Source organism: Oncorhynchus keta, chromosome 12 (genome assembly GCF_023373465.1).
Source record: "Oncorhynchus keta strain PuntledgeMale-10-30-2019 chromosome 12, Oket_V2, whole genome shotgun sequence".
Lineage (NCBI taxonomy): Eukaryota > Metazoa > Chordata > Actinopteri > Salmoniformes > Salmonidae > Oncorhynchus > Oncorhynchus keta.
Window position 1 is genome coordinate 20,923,219 of NC_068432.1, and position 20,646 is coordinate 20,943,864.

The 20,646-nt window shown below is 41.0% G+C and overlaps 2 protein-coding genes across 7 annotated transcripts in view; one reads left to right on the plus strand and one right to left on the minus strand.

Moving 5' to 3' along the window:
• LOC118391779 (homeobox protein cut-like 1) overlaps nucleotides 1–8,987 on the minus strand; it is a 265,235-nt gene extending 256,248 nt beyond the window's left edge. For all 6 annotated transcript variants that reach the window (XM_052457826.1, XM_052457829.1, XM_052457827.1 and 3 more), the window contains exon 1: nucleotides 8,869–8,987. In XM_052457826.1, coding sequence (XP_052313786.1) covers nucleotides 8,869–8,931 — 63 coding nt within the window. In that variant the 5' untranslated portion in view covers nucleotides 8,932–8,987. The remainder of the gene's footprint in view (nucleotides 1–8,868) is intronic.
• A 7,058-nt stretch (nucleotides 8,988–16,045) lies between these two features.
• LOC118391111 (myosin regulatory light chain 2, ventricular/cardiac muscle isoform-like) lies at nucleotides 16,046–20,563 on the plus strand. The gene is made up of 6 exons (XM_035782139.2): nucleotides 16,046–16,211; nucleotides 17,398–17,563; nucleotides 18,856–18,960; nucleotides 19,174–19,252; nucleotides 19,671–19,719; nucleotides 20,325–20,563. Exons 1-6 carry the CDS (start codon nucleotides 16,209–16,211, stop codon nucleotides 20,427–20,429), a joined length of 507 nt encoding a protein of 168 aa, XP_035638032.1. The 5' UTR covers nucleotides 16,046–16,208; the 3' UTR covers nucleotides 20,430–20,563.
• Nucleotides 20,564–20,646: the final 83 nt, after the last annotated feature.

Here is a 20,646-nt window from a genome sequence, read left to right on the forward strand (position 1 = left end):
CACACAGGCCCGAATACCTCAAAACACAGCATCTCACCTACAGTTGGACACCTTCCAACCACATGGAATCAACACAGGTGGTATGCTGAGGGGCCGCCCAACGCCACGGGACCCTTTGAAATGGCTGAGAACCTATATGGGAATGGATGTCTATGTGGAGAGGTGGAAAAATGAGCTCAGAGGCTGGTCTATGGGCAAGAGAACTGTACCAGACAAGCTTCTTCTCTCAAGTAAACCAAACGTCTCTGTACGGTAACAAACACTTAGCTTGCTACTGCAAACCAGACACTCCAACAATGCTCACACTATAATTTAATGTAGGCCCAATATACATAATAAAGCTCATTCACAAAGATGTTACAGTCTGCCTTAAAGGTGTTAATAGTTTAAAACCTGAATTAATTCTGGGAAAATAATAACCTGAAAATGTTTACATTTTCCACATCAGAAATTTAAGTTCAAAGCAATATTCAGTGGAAAAACTGTAAAACATTAAACATGCTATAATGACAGATTTTACGACACACGCCTCAGATGGATCATTTCAATAAAACACTATATCAAAAACAGATTTGCGACATTCGGCAGATAAAAGCCATGGAAAATAATAATATAGATTAGATAAACACCATTTGTTCATTCATGGGGAGGATTGTGAACAAAGTGGCTAATGAAGAACAAACTGACAATCGGACACGGAGAGGAGAGCAGGCTTTCTGAGGAGGCACTGTCTGAGGGCTCACATGAGAAATGGGATTGGCACATTTTGGCCCACAAAGAATGTAAACAGCCAAATCAAACTTAATCAGGAGAGCAAGGGCCTGAATAGGAAACTGTGGGCGTCCTTTCAACTTCAAAAGGCAGCCCTGTAATGGTGCCATTTCAAAGTTTCACACTGAGCTGCCTACTGTAAGCAGCGTAGGAGCATGTCCCAAAAAATGCCTGACAAGAAAACCCTTTTATTCCAAGCTTCAAAGGGCAAGCTCCCGTGGGCTGTCTGTCTGAGATGAGCGTGGAAATATTGAAAGTCACCACACCTGAGAGACGGGCTTGTAGGGGTTGTGTGTGTGTTAATTTCCTTCAAATTCTTTAGCCCCCAACTCTGATCTTTGCACATGCACTATTTGTAGTGTGCATAAACTGTAGTCTCCCTGTTCATTTGTTGAATGACCTTAGAAAAATATCCAGGACATGAGGATATAATGATACTGAAGTGGGAGTAGCATTTGTCGATGGATTGGTTGCACTAACTGAGTTTGAGCATTGAGTCCCCAAAAAACTATGCAGTTTGTAGCTGCGAGGGAGGGTCCCTTGAAATTCCCAGCCCTAATATGTAGGTCAGGGGTTCCCAAACTTTTTTGACCCACAACCCCTTTGTGATTAAAAAAAAAGTCACCCCGGCATGTGAAAAGAGTTCTGTAATCAACGGCCAATGTTTAAAGTGACAAATGCATCACAAAGACATTGGGAAGTTCAGAAGATCAGTCAAATACGTATGATATTATGTGTAGAAAAGAACATCGATGTTCTTTCCCCCCCATTCTGATTTAGTGTCTAGTCTCCACTCTGTTATAACTGGTCATGTGTGTGATGGCATTCAAAGGGAAACAGAAGACGCATGCATGTTCCTGAGTCTTATCTTTCAGTGATGGTGATGGGGTCATAATATTTTGTAGCTTAAACTGTTCAAAAGTAGGAAGAAAACAGAAACCGCTCTGTTTATCACCACCGCATCTAGCGGCTACCGGAGGTTACTGACCCAGGTTCTATAAACCAAGCAGTGTTTTTTTATTTTATTTTTTACTTTTTCCTCACGACCCCATTTTCAAATCAGCCGACCCCACATGGGGTTGCGATCCATAGTTTGGAAAACGCTGATTGATGTAGGTGGTCTTTCAGACAGGATTGCATGAACATACCCCTACAGCTTGTGAAGAAACATTCATCTTGATCCTTGTAACTCATTCAATGCCTGTAACACTGACAAGCTGTAGACATAAGCTTACATTCCAGTTGGAAATAAACTGCTTTAGAATGTCTGGTGGTATCACCATTGGGTCTACTACAACATCTTGGATTTACATTATCTGATGCGCTTCCCAGGTGATCACTGAGTGGAAAGCAGCAGTTGGCTTGTTTGGGATAGTGGCTCAGAGACAGAAATCCTATTTCTGCCGAGCCATTTAAGGTTTGTCTTGAAGCTTAATGTCTTTCCCATTTGGAATGCACCAATTTGAGAAGGCCATAAAAACAGAAACAATATACTGGTTTATTACTTGTAACATGTACATGTGGTATCACTAGCAACTCCTTATTCTGAGAGTCCAATTAAAAGAGGCTGTGGCCGCTGGTGATGAAAAGGCCATACCGCAGTGCCTGACAAGCCTGAGCATACCCTGTCAGAAAGACTCACCGGTGGCAATACTGCAGCAAATTAAATAAGTTGTCATCAATAATAGAGGTGAAATCTTGAGTCCACCCTGCTGTCGGGTCTGAATCCTCCAGACAGGCCATCGCCTCGCTCCTCTCTGCTGAGCAGCTGTCTTGACTAATATCATTGGATGGGTCTTAACATGATTATTGCTGGGCTCTTAACATAACCCTACATGACGCATACTTTATGCGAGAACTATGTATGGCTGTCAAGAGTCAATGCACACTCATTAAATGGATACCATTGGTGGACATGTGTAGTTAACATGTCTTATGTTCTGGGAAGCGCAGCAGTTCTGAGTGGCGCAGCGGTCTAAGACACTGCATCTCAGTGCAAGAGGCATCACTAGAGTCCCTGGTTCGAATCCAGACTGTATCACATCCGGCCGTGATTGGGAGTCCCATAGCGCTCAGTGTGTCAAATCGGAGGGCCTGTTGTCCGGACCTCTGGCAGTCTCTATGGGGGGGGGGCCACAGGGTTCAATTCTCAGGCCGACTCTCTTCTCTGTATACATCAATGATGTCGCTCTTGCTGCCGGTGATTCTCTGATCCACCTCTACGCAGACGACACCATTCTGTATACTTCTGGCCCTTCTTTGGACACTGTGTTAACTAACCTCCAGATGAGCTTCAATGCCATACAACTCTCCTTCCGTGGCCTCCAACTGCTCTTAAACGCAAATAAAACTAAATGCATGCTATTCAACCGATCATTGCCCGCACCAGCCCGCCCATCCAGCATCACTACTCAGGACGGCTCTGACTTAGAATACGTGGATAACTACAACTACCTAGGTGTCTGACTAGACTGTAAACTCTTCTTCCAGACTCACATTAAGCATCTCCAATCAAAAATTAAATCTAGAATCGGCTTCCTATTTCGCAACAAAGCTTCCTTCACTCATGCTGCCAAACATACCCTCGTAAAACTGACCATCCTACAGATCCTTGACTTCGGCGATGTCATCTATAAAATAGCCTCCAACACTCTACTCAGCAAACTGGATGTAGTCTATCACAGTGCCATCCGTTTTGCCACCAAAGCCCCATACACTACTCACCACTGCGACCTATACACTCTCGTTGGCTCTTCATACTCGTTGCCAAACCCACTGGCTACAGGTTATCTATAAGACTCTGCTAGGTAAAGCCCCGCCCTATCTCAGCTCGCTGGTCACCATAGCAGCACCCAGTTGTAGCACGCGCTCCAGCAGGTATATCTCACTGGTCACCCCCAAAGCCAATTCCTCCTTTGGTCGCCTTTCCTTCCAGTTCTCTGCTGCCACTGACTGGAACGAACTGCAAAAATCACTGAGGCTGGAGATTCCCATCTCCCTCACTAGCTTTAAGAACCAGCTGTCAGAGCAGCTCACAGATACCTGCACCTGTTCATAGCCCAATCTGTATACAGCCCATCTATCTACCTCATCCCCATACTGTATTTATTTATTTAGCTCCTTTTGCACCACAGTATCTCTACTTGCACATCCATCTTTTGCACATCTACCATTCCAGTGTTTAATTGCCATATTGTAATTACTTCGCCACCATGGACTATTTATTGCCGTAACTCCCATATTTGACCTAATTTGCAATCACTGTATATAGGCTTTGTTTTATTTTTTTCTACTGTATTATTGACTGTATGTTTTGTTCATTCCATGTGTAACTCTGTATTGTTGTACGTGTCGAACTGCTATGCTTTATCTTGGCCAGGTCGCAGTTGCAAATGAGAACTTGTTCTCAACTAGCTTACCTGGTTAAATAAAGGTCAAATAACATAAAAAGGGCGCTGCACAATTGGCCCAGCCCGGGTTTGGCCGGGGTAGACCGTCATTGTAAATAAGAATTTGTTCTTAACTGACTTGCCTAGCTAAATAAAGGTTAAATAAAAGATGAAGAAGCATTTTGTTTAGAATGATTGATAATAGTAGTTAAGGTTTCGGACTAGATTAATGGTTCACTCTCTAAACATAAAAAATACCCCACAAAATATTCAGTATGAGATTTTAACAAAATTAACCTAAATAATGCAAGATATATCTAACTGAATGTATTACTTAATATATAAACTATATAGAGAAATTATAACTGTACTTGAGAATACATTTCTTAAGATGTGTCATTTCAGAATCGTATTTAACTGGTTTTGACATTCCAATTAGTAAGAGATAATCAATGAAGGGCCATGCGATCTGGAAAATAATGAATGACAAGCTAGCAGAGTGGAACTACCCTTCCACAAAGTTGCCTTATTTTCCAGAGAACGAATAGAGCCCCGAGGTAACTATCCCGTTTAGACCATGGGTATAATTTAGCACATTTACCCCTAAATGTGTCCATTTGCAGGTAGAAATGTGTACAACATCCACTGAAGTGGATTGCAAGTTTGCTAGATAGCGACAGTAGTTGCTATAACCAAACAAACAGACTTGCTAGTTCAGCTAACCAAACCATCAGTCCTACCTTGCTGTTAAGAAAATCTAATTCAACAATGCCAATAATGTTTTCAATTAGACTTTTGCTTTCAAATGCAGCTCAAACATATAACATGTAATAATGAACTATATATTTTTTTAAATAACTAGGCAAGAACAAATTCCTATTTACAATGACGGCCTACCAGAAGGCTAAAGACCTCCTGCGGGGACGGGGATTAAATTATATACATTTTTAAATAAATAACATAAATATAGGATAAAACACACATTTACATTACATTTACATTTAAGTCATTTAGCAGACGCTCTTATCCACACATCACGACTAGAGACAAAACAACACTATAGCCATTGAATTCTACTGTGCAAATATACCGTGCATTATAAGGAAATAATGCACGCTCTAGAATACCCTTCAAGCCAATCAAACGAATATTCAACAATGCCATTGGTATAATTAAGCAATAAGGCCACAGGTGTCTCAAGTTGAGGGAACGTGTAATTGGTATGCTGACTGCAGGAATGTCCACGGCTGTTCCCAGAGAATGCAATGTTAATTTCTCTACTATAAGCCGCCTGCAAAGTAATTTTAGAGAATTTGGCAGTACGTTCCACCAGCCTCACAACCGCAGACCACATGTATGGCGTTGTGTGGGCGAGTGGTTTGCTGTTGTGAACAGAGTGCCCCGTGGTGGTGGGGTTATGGTATGGGCAGGCATAAGCTATGGACAATGAACACAATTGCATTTTATCGATTGCAATTTGAAAGCACAAAAATACTGTGATGAGATCCTGAGGCCCATTTTTTTGTAAGGTATCTTCGATCAACAAATGCATAAATGTATTATGTGAAATCTATAGATTAGGGCTTAATGAATGTATTTCCTCATGAAATGTGTCTCAGTAAAATCAATGAAATTGTTGCATGTAGCATTAATATTTTAGTTCAATTTAAAGCAAATGGAATTTGTAATAGGCCTACCTTATTTAAGCAATAAGGCCCAGGGGGGGTGTGGTATATGGCAAATATACCATGGCTAAGGGCTGTTCTTTAGCACGACGCAACGCGGAGTGCCTGGATACAGCCCTTAGCAGTGGTATATTGGCAATATACACCCCCCCCCCCCGAGGTGCCGTATTGCTATTATAAAACTGGTTGCCAACATAATTAGGGCATTAAAAATACATGTTTTGTTAGCCAATCAGCATTCAGGGCTCAAAACACCCCGTTTATAAATGCAATTAGAAGCTGGGCTGTTCAAGCCCTGAGTGCTGATTGGTAATAGCTGTGGTATATCAGACCATATACCATAGGTAAAATGAAACATTTGTTTTTACTGCTCTAATTACATTGGTAACCAGTTTATAATAGCAATAAGGCACCTCGGGGGTTTGGGGTATATTGCCAATACACCACGGCTAAGGGCTGTATCCAGGCACTCCACACTGCATAAGAGCAGCACTTAGCCATGGTATATTGGCCATATATTGACCACCCCCCCCCCGGCCTTATTGCTTAAATAAGGTAGACCTATTTCAAATTCCATTTGATTTACACTGACCAAAAACCAGGGTCTGTAGTGACGCAGTGCCTTAAACTGCTGCGCCACTTGGGAGCCTTATTGTCCCTTCCACAAGGTGCACCTGTGTAATGAACATGCCGTTTCATCAGCTTCTTGATATGCCACACCTGTCAGGTGGATGGATTCTCTTGGCAAAGGAGAAATGCTCACTCATGTTGTTTATATTTTTTGTTCAGTGTAGATAACTGTGGCCATAAAGTCATTTGAACTTAATGACCATTTCAACATGAAATGTAATCAATGTTGACTTTATTGCTAGACAGAATGTGAAGCAGAACGCTTTAACTATTTAAATAAAGACACAATAAGAGCCTATGTGCAACTCTCAATTATCGGGGGTTGGCTACAGTGGGTACAATACGAGGCATTATATTCGTGGCGCCAAAAGCACACCTCGCGTGAGAATCATAAATCAGTCATAAAACCGTAAGGCTATTTTCCTTCTACAATTTTTTATTTATTTCAGATCGAGAGCCTAGGTTACATTCCTCCAGAAAATCCCTGAACCAGTTGGACGCAAAATAGAGTGAACAAATTCAGATAGGGAAAGAACAGTAGGAGTCTTCCGTCAAATGCACCCACATTGTCTTTTCAAAAATACAATGATTTCAAGAGGCAACGGTACATGTCGCACGGGGCAAAATAGCTGAGAAAACACACCCCTGTGATTGAGATCAACCTGTTCCCTGGCCGCAGAAGACCATGGCATACACTCCGTAGCATGGAAAACAATGGTCGAAAATAAACGGCATACGGATGAATAACAAAATATTTTCGGAACCTTTTAAATAGACTTCATTCTAATCTTGGGATGGAAATATTGTCCATTGAAAAGGGCACGCATTGTCTCATTCCCCCTCCTGACATGATGTGCAAAAACCCGTGAGACTCAGTGACGTGTACATTTCAAACATTCCTTTGATAGTAGCCTCGGCCACCTGAATCGATATTACACCCCCTTTTAATTTGAGAATCATTAGCCTACATTTGTAGGCTGTAAAATACATGCAAAAACGACACATCCACGAAATCGGAGTTGAGTAGGCTTTTAGTAGGCAACTAGGTTCATTGAAATGTACCAATCAGAATAAAAGCTAAAGAGAAAAAGTAAACAAATATTGATTTTAAAGGATTAACTAGACTATATAGGCTACATAAATACGTATGTTGCGATTGGTAGTAGTTTGTTTAAATGTAACAAATAGCCTTCACAATGAGTGTAACCCTCATGAAAGCGAATCACATTCATTGGGAATATTCAATAACACCTTCATTCTATAGGCCTATTGATTAACCAATCACGTTTGCCTAATATGCAAAAATTACACTCCCAAGTTGGTGCTGTCGATTAGTCAATTCAAATTTCAGTCTTAGATAACTTTAACCTGTTGAAATCAAAATAAAATAAGCGATTTATCAAATTTGGGTAGGCCTATACGCGCTCAATTTAAACTGCAGTATATGCTCATACAGAACTATAAATTATAAAGCAGATAGACATTTAATGGAAGCAAAAGTGGCTCGAGCACTCATAATGCATTTAAAATCTATTGAGCGCACAATTCAAACGAAATAAAACATACAACTTGGTTATTTAGTTAATGGTAAACTATTACAGATTGAAATAACGCAAACTTGAACTTGGGTGAGAATATCCATGGCTACGCATAAAAGAGTAAAAATCACACTTTCGCTGGCCTGTATATCAAAACACATTTTGTTCTACAGATTAACACAACCACGACACAAACTAGACATCAAACTGTTGTTGTTATTAAAATAGCTACCGAGTTGCCTAGACGCAGGCAAAACACTTCCCTAAAAAAAAAGAAAAGAGCACGATGCTTCGCGATAAGCTTTTCTCGAAAATAATAACTACAAACAGCTATTATGAAATGTATGCGGTCACAACATTTTCTATATTTCTTATTCAAACGCAATATTTCCCAGTGTAAAACAGATAACATAAGTCACCTAACTCTTCTGCACCCATCTCGTTTCAGCACCACAGCGCCACCCACGAGAGCTCGAGACAACCAATGCACTTATTTTCTTTAACCAAATTATTCAAACAAAACGCATCAAGAACATCAAATACATCCTCTCAAAAGGTATTAAGTTTCCAGTTTTGAACTAGAATAGTCTTCCATGAGAGTGGAATCGCCTTTGCTCCCGGAATTGCCATAGTGACCGCTTCCCCGCGGCCATGATGTCTGATCGATGGGAATTGAACAAAGAGGATCAATTTCCGATCAACGAGAGAGCCGCTTTAATCAATGGGAGAAGAGAGCTCCAAAAGCGGCCACAAACACCGGCAAAGAGGGGCTCAAGAGCGAAGCCACAACTCGACAACGGTTTGCCACGCATAAGGCTTCAAGAAAGCAGAGAAACTTTAAGGAAAAAGGCTGACCTGCAGCTGCTGTAAATCAAAGCGCTTCCAATATTGAAACATCGATCCCGCATTGGCCGCCATCTTGAGACATATTGAGACGGAGTGAGAGGCTGATACAGAGAGAGCGAGGGGCTGGAGTTCAGTAGAAAGGAGGGGGAGCGCGCGCAAAACACGGAGCGGAGCAATTGAACAGGGACATCGCTTATTGAACATGGGCGTGGAATGGAGTTATTGAACATGAACCTGTGATATTGAATAGGGCCACAGAATAGAATTATTGAACGGGAGTTGGCAATTTCTTTAACAGCTAAAACATGGGATGGATTTTCCATGTAGATCGTGAACAATGCTGAAAGATTTGTTGTCGAGTGTGTGTTTTGGACTGATTTTATTCGCTTTTCGACATGTGACTGATTTTATTCGCTTTTCGACATGTGATTGCCAATATTGCTATTTCATATAGGCTACTATCCATTAGATTAGGCTATGCATGAGAAATGTAGTATAGCCTACTCTTGTTTTACATGTAGCCTATTATTTCTGCTCTTCTTTCTGTAGCCTCATTTCTGTGTGCTACTTGTTTATCATTGCTCAAATGCGTTTATTAATTGTTGGATTAAGATTATCATTCTATAATATTTCGTTTTACACTAATCACGTTAGTTTTGGTGTTGTAAACCGTTAGTTCTATTTCATGTAAATATTATCTTATTTATTGAAGTGTTTTTAAGAATAACACTGTGAAAGATGGTTAGAACAATTTTATTGTAAATTATTTTTTATTATAAATTCTTTACATGGACTTTATTTATTAAATGTAGTGACTAAGATGTATAGTTTGCATTGTGAAAACATTTGAATTATTTGACTGCATGGCTGAATGTTTTATCAATACTTCAGCGGTCTCAGCAATGTGTGCTTGAATTTGAACTTGAATTTGGGAGAACAGCGCCCCTGTAGATCTGAAATGGGAATACAAGCAATCTGCTGAAATCTATAGTTTTCATGTTGTGCTGTATATACTATTCTACTTTCGATTGGAAACTTTCCATATTTGTTCTTTAAAATTCATTCACAACACCTTTTATCAGTCTTGTAGGTAGAAAAATAGCCTTACGTCTACTTAAATAATTTAATCACAACTTTGATGTTTTTGTTTATTACAGAACAAAGAAACACATGCAAAACTTTAACACATTTAAGAACTTGAATATTGCTGGATTTCAGATAGAAATATTTAAAAATCACCAATAAAAATAATGTAATCACAGTGATTATTAAAGCAAGTATTGTTTACTGCTAAACAGTATACTTTTGACAAAATTATTAATTTGCCTTGGCCTGAATGTTGTGTTATATTTTCATATATAGTGTTTCCCTTATTCACACTCTGTTCCACATTGTTATGCTGATAAAGGTTATTTACATAAAATATATAATATAAATTTGCATTTGTATTTTGCACTTTTGCTAAACCCAGTGTATAATGATACATTTAGCTGTTATAAAAGCTACCATTTTTCCAGACTATTTGCATGTAATTTTACAAGAATGTTTGCTTCAATGATAAGCTGGGAAATTTCCATTCTGTTTCATTTGCAGGAAATAATATAGCCTGTCTAAGTTACCATAGAATCAGAGGCTGTTTTGGCCAGCCACAATTACTCCTGTTGAAAATCCCTGGCTCTTAAAGTTATTTGGCATATAAGTGGCAGAATAACTTGTTGAAAAGTAGGGGCTATTGGGTAATGAGAAACACCAGACACATTTAACATGAACACAATCCCATGGCACTGCATGCAAGCCAACTAGTAGAGAGGGAAATGCACACTTGTTCAACCCCGTCATTTTATGCATGTAATCATACATGTATTTAAGATCCCCCATAAGACATGGCGTACCATCGGAATGCAGACCAAACCAGTCTGTTCTCCTAAACATATGAAATGTATAATCCCACTCGCTCAGACAGACATTATGTTATCTAATGAATCGGTCTAAGAAGCGAAGAGTACATGAATGCCTTTGGGTGAAACATCTGTGGATTCTATTAAACTACAAAATTGCCTGCCAACTTATGCAGCCGATGAACTGATGTACTCAAACAAGTTATCTTTGACTACTTCGTTTCAAATTCCATACATTCGGGAAGACTACCAAATACATCACAACCTAAGCCAACCATACGATAGAGTCAATTTAGTCATAGTGAGTCAAAACCTCCTAAAATCCCTCATGAAACTCCTGTCAGCTCATTCATGGCTGCACTTTCCGTTTATGAGTGACTTTTTCCCCCTTCACCCGTATACATTTCCTGTCAGTTAATGCTTGGGCTGGGTGGGGTGCACAGTGATTAGAAATCAAACCTGAAAGACAGGCCAGCTTTCATGGGTATCGTTAGTGAAAGAAAGAGAGACACACCTTGTCAGTATTATCTCACCATGTCTTTTGTCATGCACTTTCCCCTACTAGAACCCTCCCAGGTCACTGTCCCCCACTAGAACCCTCCCAGGCCCAGGGAGTGTCTAGAACAATCTCAATTAACTGAGTAGAGTAGAAGAACATACAAAGGCACACAAACAATCATACGTACAGTACAGACAGATTGGTTGACAGATGAGACACACACACAAACACACAAACACAATCACATAATCATAATCATGGAGGATATATAGCTATATATATATTGCTCTTTTAGACTAATTATTACAAAGAAATGTTCAACTCGTAATGATACTAATGGCTCTGTTCAATCAATTTCTGAATGGAGTAAAGATGAGTCTCAATTAAGCTATACTTGTGCAGAAATGTTGAACAAATGTATACTGTCTCAAATATATCTCCAGAAGGAGGCTTTAAAGAGGATGAATTACAGTAATAAAAAAAAACATTCTGAAAGCAGTTCAGATTTAAATGCATGTATCACTTTTTCTCTCCACACACATATAACATTTATTTTAATAAAAGTATTATGTTGGCCTTATTCTCTCTCTCCCTCTCTCTCTCTCTCTCTCTCTCTCTCTCTCTCTCTCTCTCTCTCTCTCTCTCTCTCTCTCTCTCTCTCTCTCTCTCTCTCTCTCTCTCTCTCTCTCTTTCTCCATCTCTTCTTCTCTCTGTCCTTCTCTATTTCCCTTTCTCTACATCCCCTCCTCCTCCTCTCTCAATCTCTTTCTCTATCCTTCCTGTCTCCCCCTCTTTCTCGCTCATTTCCTCTGTCTCTCACTCTCTCTAAATGTTGAGTGAGTCTGGTAGATCCACAGCGCCATCAGTCCTGGCCTCACCAAGGCAGTCCATTTAAAGGTAATCATGCGTGTGAGTGCGTCAGTATCGCAGGGACCAGCTAGCTCCTCTTTTTCTCTCTTTTAGCTCCAGGAGCTATCTTTGACTTAACAGGGAGGCCCATTGGTGTGACGATTGTGTTTGCGCAGGGGAAGATGGGAACTGAACAGACATGGATGGGCAAACTTGATGGAGGAGCGTTCCCCAACGTATCCTGTCACAAAACAAAGAAATAGAGAGAGAGAGAGAGAGAGAGAGAGAGAGAGAGAGAGAGAGAGAGAGAGAGAAGGAGAAAGGTGGGGATAGATGTGGGGGTGGGGGGCTTTCTGATGATTAATTATGTTTGGGATTCCCCAATTAAAATGGAAAATTACTGTTAATCAACCTGCCAATGCAGTGTGCTGCGGTGAAGAATGGTATCAACGTTGGCTTAACATGTAGAGGAGGATGTGCAGCAGTGAATATCACTCAAATGGGTATTAATAGTAGCATGCACACATCATATTTCTTCAAATTTAATTCCTATTCAAAATGACAGTACATTATGTACTGAAACTGTAGACATAAAAATATAGAAATTGTGCCACGGGCTAATTCAAACAAAGCATTGCTGTGCCAATGGAACACAACAATAGCTGTGACATACTGAATGAATACAGGCCATGAGGGAACTAAGAAGGAGACGTTTTCCTGTCCCCATCTCCCCTGGCTGGGCTCCCTCGTATGACTGTCAGACAGTCACTCACACTCACACACACACACACACACACACACACACACACACACACACACACACACACACACACACACACACACACACACACACACACACACACACACACACACACACACACACACACACACACACACACACACACACACACACACACACAAACATTCATACAAGTGTGCAGGGTAAGAGAGGAAGACAGAGGGGGGAGAGGGGGAACAGAGGAAGCAGTGTAACCCAGGAACAGTGAGAGGAAAGAGGGATGCCGTGTGGAAGTATAACTCAGAAGGGAGAGAAAGAGAGGGAGCAGAAGTATAGCTCACACATGAGGAGAGAGAGAAAGGGGAAAGAAGAGAGCAGAAATCATACATGGGAAGAGAGGGAAGTGCAGCAGAGGGAGTTGTAGCAGACAGTAGTCCAGGCGTGCAGTGCAGTGAAGTGCGGTGCTGAGGAGGGCATTGGGAGTTGAGGAGGGCCCCAGAAGACTCCTGCGGCTTCATGCTCCTCCCCTCTCCTCAGCGAGGGGCTCAGGGAGTGCTCATCCCTGCGCCTTCCTCCCCACTGGCAATTTGTTTTCCTAATCCACCAGAGCCTGGTGCTACCACTACCCCCCACACACACACACACACACTCTCTCCCTCTATCAGGCAGGGCCCCCTTGGGAGCCCAATTAGGGCCGTCTCCCCCACACGCAGATCTACCCAGGACTTCTCCTCCTCGTCTTTTTTTAATCAAATAAGACTCCTCTGGAGGCTAGTCCTCGTTTTAAGGAGACGGCATTCTGGATTAAATTTTAATTAAGGAAATGCTAGCCTTTTAGAAGACATCGGAAATGAATGGAATTGGGAGGGCGAGGGGAAAGCCACCCAGCGAGGTTTGTGTGCTTCTCTGTGGGAGTGTTTGTGTGTAGATGGAATCTGAATCATATTATAGTGCCATTATTGGTACAAGAACAGGTTCATCATTGGAATAAATTGATAGTTTATTAATGTCATATCATTTTTCATTACTATAAATCAGACAGAAATTATTATTTATTTCTGTGGGGTAAATAGCTGTAATTGTTTTTACAAGATAATCAGGTACTTACTGCATAAATATGTAAACAAGGTGAATGGATTAACATCTAAAATGGAGGTTCATCCACTCTACCTGGTTATGTCTAGTTTCACTCTAAATTCAGATGGTATCAAGCGTGACCAGTGCCTTTTTCTGGGAATACGCTGCCATCTACTGGCAATCATGTGAAAATACAATTTAGCTGAGGTAAATATAATTAAACCACTTACAGTATACATAGTCATAAACATATTTTTACCCTCCAAAAAAGCTTTCTTAATGTACAGCACTGTACCTTTGCCTTATCTTGCATTATCTCTGCAGAATCTAGGAGTTCTCCTTTTCATTCACCTTTTGTAATTTTTCAAGCTTGCCCCCCTTGGCAGAGGTTATGCCATATTGCTTACTCTTATCAAATCCTCTCAGATCTCCACAAGTGTTAAGGGGACAATTAAGTATATGGTGTCTGTCTGTACAGTGCGAGCTTATTGTCAATTTCATAGTTACCTACTGCAGTTTAATCACCAGGGGGCGCCAAAAACCTGACTGATAGAGTAGCCTATAATCAATCCAGCTGGTCAAGGCCCTTTGACAACAGAGTGAGCTGCAGGTGGTTCAGATGGATCCTTGACCTTTACCCCTGTCAGGGGATTAGCCAACACACTCAAAACATTTACTGGGAAAGGTTTAATAATAGGGCCTACACTGGTGAGCATACTCTGGTGAGCATACAAAGGTGAGCATACTCTCACAAGACTAAATACTCATTTGAGAGACGCTTGAAAAAGTAAGGGGAGAATTGTTGAAGTGATTGACATGCCTGGTAGTGTGGTCCAGTTGGCCACACAGATTATGTGAATACAGTGATTGACAGGGCTGGGTGGTAATGGGGGAGGGCCTTGAGGGTGCAAGAATAATGAAGTGATTCAAAGCGCTGGCCAGTTTTATGGGTCCGTCACATGCCAGGAAGGAGCCCAAGCCGCCTGTGTTATTGGAGGAATGCAGTGCCCATGGCATTGTTGCCCCTGGAGACCTTGACTCCTCTCCTCTACCTCTGCTTGGAGCAGCACCCAACATGGACACAACCCCCCAGTAGCCCTCTGGGTGAAAATATCTTCACCCTGTTGGTTCAATCAATGGCGTGCCAGGGACCACAGCAAATAGGACATTCTCCACAGTCTCCCCAAGCCCATTCTCTGAGGCCCGTTATACCAGAACATTTTATTTGACTGTACACGCACCCCCCCACACACACACACAACCTATCACTCAGCTAAAAGAGTCCTCTCTCCAAGGTTGCTTAGCTGTGGAGATGAGTTACTGCCGTCTGACAGAACAATGGTCACCTGTTTTCCACACAAACACAAAGTGCCGCCAGCTCAACAGTGGTCCATATCTGTACAACTGAGGTAAATAGGAGCTATTTTCTTGCTTGACTGTTCTATTTGAAGGGCTTATGTTTCTATCAAGAATCTGGTGTTTGGCTAATACAACCTGGACATCTATAAGCTGCCAATAATGACATACCTCGGTCCCAAAATACTGTTTCAGATACAAATGTTGAGCAGTGAGCACAACTGAATTGGTTGAAAATAGTGAGCTATGTTGAGAGTGCAGCTGACATCAATGTGTCAATGTTATTTCCTGTATTCATCTCTGTAGTGTTTGCTAAATGAATTGTTCACCTCCCTAAAGAAATATCTTAGGGGTTGATTATAACGTTTCAATGTGAGACAATACAATGGTTAAGTGATCAACAAAGCCCGGTGACCTCAGTGACCTTAATCATTCCTTGGTGTCCAACACTCCTATTAATGAAAAGCCACACAAGAGCTGTTCAAAGCGTGTCCTTCCACCGCAAACTAGACAAGGGTATCAATTCATTACCGTGGTAATCTGGCGGGCTGAGACGTGGTGTCGCACCCGGCCTAACTACAGGATCTGTGAAGTCTGAGGCATTGACACATACTCACAACTACCCACACCGTCCCCTCCTCGGGGATAGGGGCCGGATTTGACTGTCTGACCGTGGCCCCTGCTCCTAAAATAAGGTGTCACATAAACAGTTCAGAGCCACAGCACCCCTGCATGGGTCAATTATAATGGGGGGCTGGGGGCGGTGGGTGTTAGTCCTCTATATGGCTGGCATGCCTTGGGCGACGTTCCCCCATTGTCTAAACATAGAGCAGGTGGGCAGAGGAGCCAAGTGTGTCGCTATATAAGTGACCAGGGTCATTTTTTAGTGTCCTCTCAAGCGTAAGTGAACAACTGAGAAGCTCCTGACATAATGGTAAGAATGACACCTCCCTCACTCTCTGCTCTCTACTTGTCTTCGTCTTCACCTTGGGGTTAACTAAGTGTCTCACTTTCATGGTGTATAGGATGGTTAGAGTTCTTAGAGAAGCTAAGCTTACTTCAGAAGCAGACAGGTGTTGATGTTTTTAAATGCATTTATTAAGATTTCTATTTAGTGAGGTAATCAAGGATCGTTCGAACACTTGTATATTTGATAACAGCTGTGCTGAATGGTAAATTAACGGAGTAAATTTCTTGCCAATCGTAATTAAAATCCCAAACTGTAGTGATGGGGGAGCTTGATTGCATACCAAACATGTTTGAATGATAAGAAGAAAGAATATCTTGGAAGGTTAGTAATAACTGTGATTATTAGATCTTATAAAAGTCAGACCTAATAATAATATGCCCTAACCATCTCCACAGTGTATCCAATCAATGTAAAGAGCAGGAACGCCATTCAAATAGTTAATCATTTTTTGGGGGTGCCTGACTCTGTTGATGGCAACACTTGACCTCTACTACAGTGTTGTAAACATTTGTGAACTGTGGCTCTTCAATATTGAAAGCTTGCATGCTCTAAAAGTTATTCGTTTAATTAGAGATATTAATAGCCATGTAGTTTTGTGACCGCATGCTGTGCTCTGTAGTTCAATGTTAGATGTTCATAGTTTTGGTTATGCATTTGAAATGAGCAAAACGCAGTAAATGTAATTTATGTCATTAGTCTTACTTATCATTCATGATTATAACTTATAATTAAGCAATAAGGCCCAAGGGGGTGTGGTATATGGCCAATATACCACAGCTAAGGGCTGTTCTTAAGCACGATGTGCCTGGACACAACCTTTAGTCGTGGTATATTGGCCATATACCACAAACCCCTGAGGTGCCTTATTGCTATTATAAACCGGTTACCAATGTGATTAGAGCAGTAAAAAAATCAATGTTTTGTCACACAGGTGCTATATGGTCTGATATACCACGACTGTCAGCCAATCAGCATTCAGGGCTCAAACTGCCCAGTTTATAACAGTCATTATATTATTACTGTTGTATATCATGATACTGTCAAATAATTCAAAATCAAAGTCAATGTATGCAAACTTTGTTGAAATGTATGTACGCTGTTGTTATTCATCATAACCTCAAAGTAATAGCCATTTCCCTGTGTATCTCAGGCACCCAAAAAGGCAAAGAAGAAGGCAGCAGAGGCCAGCTCTAATGTGTTCTCCATGTTTGAGCAAGCCCAGATCCAGGAGTTCAAGGAGGCTTTCACCATCATGGACCAGAACAGAGACGGTTTCATTGACAAGAATGACCTGAGGGACACATTCTGTGCACTGGGTGAGCTAAGGCTAATGCTTACTCCTCAGGAGAACGGCCATTTGCAGTATAAAATTGGTGGTGAAGTTATCTTCCTTGGACAAGAAGTTACCCTCTCTCTGTCCTCCAGATATCTCCGATGATGATTGCTTTAATGATTGCTTCCACAAAACACAAATATTTATATTGAGAATGACTGATCCAAACAACAATCTCTGACCATAACACCTGTGCTGCTCAGAGTCATGTATTTAGAGAGTTGGGCCATTAAGGTTTCTACAATATGATGCACTTCCAGTACCAGTCAAATGTTTGGACACAAGCCAACAAGTGCTCAGCATATGTGGGAACTCCTTCAAGACTGTTGGAAAATCATTCCAGGTGAAGCTGGTTGAGAGAATGCCAAGAGTGTGCAAAGCTGTCATTAAGGCAAAGGGTGGCTACTTTGAAGAATCTCAAATATAAAATATATTTGGATTTGTTTAACACTTTTTTGGTTACTACATGATTCAATATGTGTTATTTCATAGTTTTGATGTCTTCACGATTATTCTACAATGTAGAAAATTGTCCAAATAAAGAAAAACCCTGATTAGGTGTGTCCAAACTTTTGACTGGTACTGTACATGACCCAACATTCTATGGCAGCCATGTTAGCGCCTCATTAACATTACATGGGGAATATAATGTCTATAATGAGCATTATGAACCATTTACATGACACTTAAAATGATATCGCAGCCATGTTAGCACCTAATTAACATCACATAAACGTTCAGAGAGTGCCACTTTCATCTCCATAGCCATTGCTAAGTAATAATTGACACTTCTGCAATGTGCTGTTTATTTCTGATAGTTTGCAAAGCCTATGAAGATGTCCAGTGATACCATATATGCAATTTGTTGACATCACAAGTCCACAACACAGTACAGACTTGGATACACGGGATTCTGAAAGCTAATCAATAAATAGTCTGTTCAATTCGCTGCTCTGTTTAGATTATTTACATAGGGAATTATTCCATAGGGAATTGTCAGAGGAGCTCTTATCCTATTGTTACATCACCAACATTTCGAGAATAAAGGTGTTAACATGGCAGCCGTTCTAAAACCTGGCCAAACTCTCTATATATATGACTCTGATGTTATGTAACTGAATGTTCAGAATTAGAACAATATTCAACATTCTAAAAGTTGACCCAACTCTATAAATAATACATGGCTCTGGTGCTGCTGTACTTTCCCACCTGGTCATTTGAGTGGTCCCACTGACCTCTGACCTCTATCTCTTCCTGTCCTGTGTGTCTCTGCAGGCCGTCTTAACGTGGGTAATGATGAGCTGGACGAGATGCTAAAGATGGCCCCTGGACCCATCAACTTCACCATCTTCCTCTCCATGTTTGGCGAGAAGTTGAAAGGTCAAGCCACACCACTGTATGGCCACAAAGGCTTGCACATGTCATATATGGTTCATCACATGTAAACTGAAATATTATGACTAGCTATTGCTTATAACAATCACATATTCAGACCGACATGAGGCAAATTACTATTTTCCTCAGTGATATTTTTTCACTGTGCACTGTTTAGACAGACCAGCTTGCATGTCTGAAAAAAGTGTTCTCTCTCAGGTACTGACCCCGAGGAGACCATTATTAATGCCTTCAAGATCTTCGACCCCGAGGGACAGGGAGTCCTCAAGGGAGAGGAGTAAGGACTTTATTCATTCTAATACTGTCAAAGTTACAACAGTACCTGTCGCTCTATCCCCTAATGTGTAAGCAGGACAGTTAGTAATGATCAAATTCCTCAAATGCTCTAATTAGTCGCTTTAGGAATTATTGAAGAAGTCAATAACTACTACAGTAATAGATAACGCATTAGAATTGCTTTTTAAAAATTACTAAATTCTAATCTATTGAACCTATCTTTTATGGTTGCTGATAATTACCCATCAATAATAGTTTCAGTAGTTTTATAGATTCTTGTAGAAATATGTGACCTTTTCTTGTGTGTTTTAGGAAATAATTAAAGAAAAAAGTGTAACTTCTTGGAGCCAACTCTGAGAAAAGAACTCACTGTCACGGTTGATGTACTGTATCTAACAAGTCATAATTTTCCTTTCCAGTATCAAATATTACATCATGTCTCAGGCGGACAAGTTCACCGAAGCTGAGGTAATGTCCTTCTCCCAAGTTTCTGAGGCTCAGTGGGATTTGTGTTTGGAATCAGTCAACTTTCACTGGTTGACTTATACCTCATTTCCTGTCAGAGACCCATCCATCACACAAGTCCATTTCATAGACTATATCTCTAACCCACTTATCGCTGACCCTGAGCCCCATCAGGGCCCAGTAAAGCTATGGAACAAGAGTTTCCTTCAGACCATCTGGTCCGCACAAAAGTGATCCTGTATTCCATCACAAAGACAGTGAATCTGATCAGAGCCCCCATCCAGAGCACTATCCCCTTCTAACTATATACAGGAGGCCTATCTACTTCCAGTGAGCAGTACTATTATGAGACCCTATAAGACAATGGCATTCCTTTCTTAAAAGCATATTGATGTACTCACAGAAATAACTTGCATTCATTTTGAATGAGTGTGTATGATGGCTCGTTTTCATAGCATAAAGCACAACCATGAGTGGATATTTTGGTCTCATCTCGGCTTAGAAGGCCACATTGTGACTTGAGATGTATGTGTTCACTTTTATTTCAGTTACCAATCAGTTTTTCAACCCATGACATTGCATGACCTTTGTGTGCTTCACCCTTCCAGGTTGAAGACATGTTCACAAACTTCCCCCTGGACGTCGCCGGGAATCTGGACTACAAGAACCTGTGCTACGTTATCACCCACGGAGAGGACAAGGAGGCGGAGTAAATGAGCCAATCACGAGCTCTCAATCACCCAACCACTCACCTTGGACCGCCCACTACACATCATCGCCCTGTACACATGACCCGTTTCCTTTTCCACATCTCAATTTCCCCACAATAAAAAACAAATAAAAAGGACTTTGGTGTGTGAACGAAGCATTGTGTCATTTGAACTCCAAGATGACTGTGTTGAAAGTGAAGAGTTGACTGGGATCAGAGGT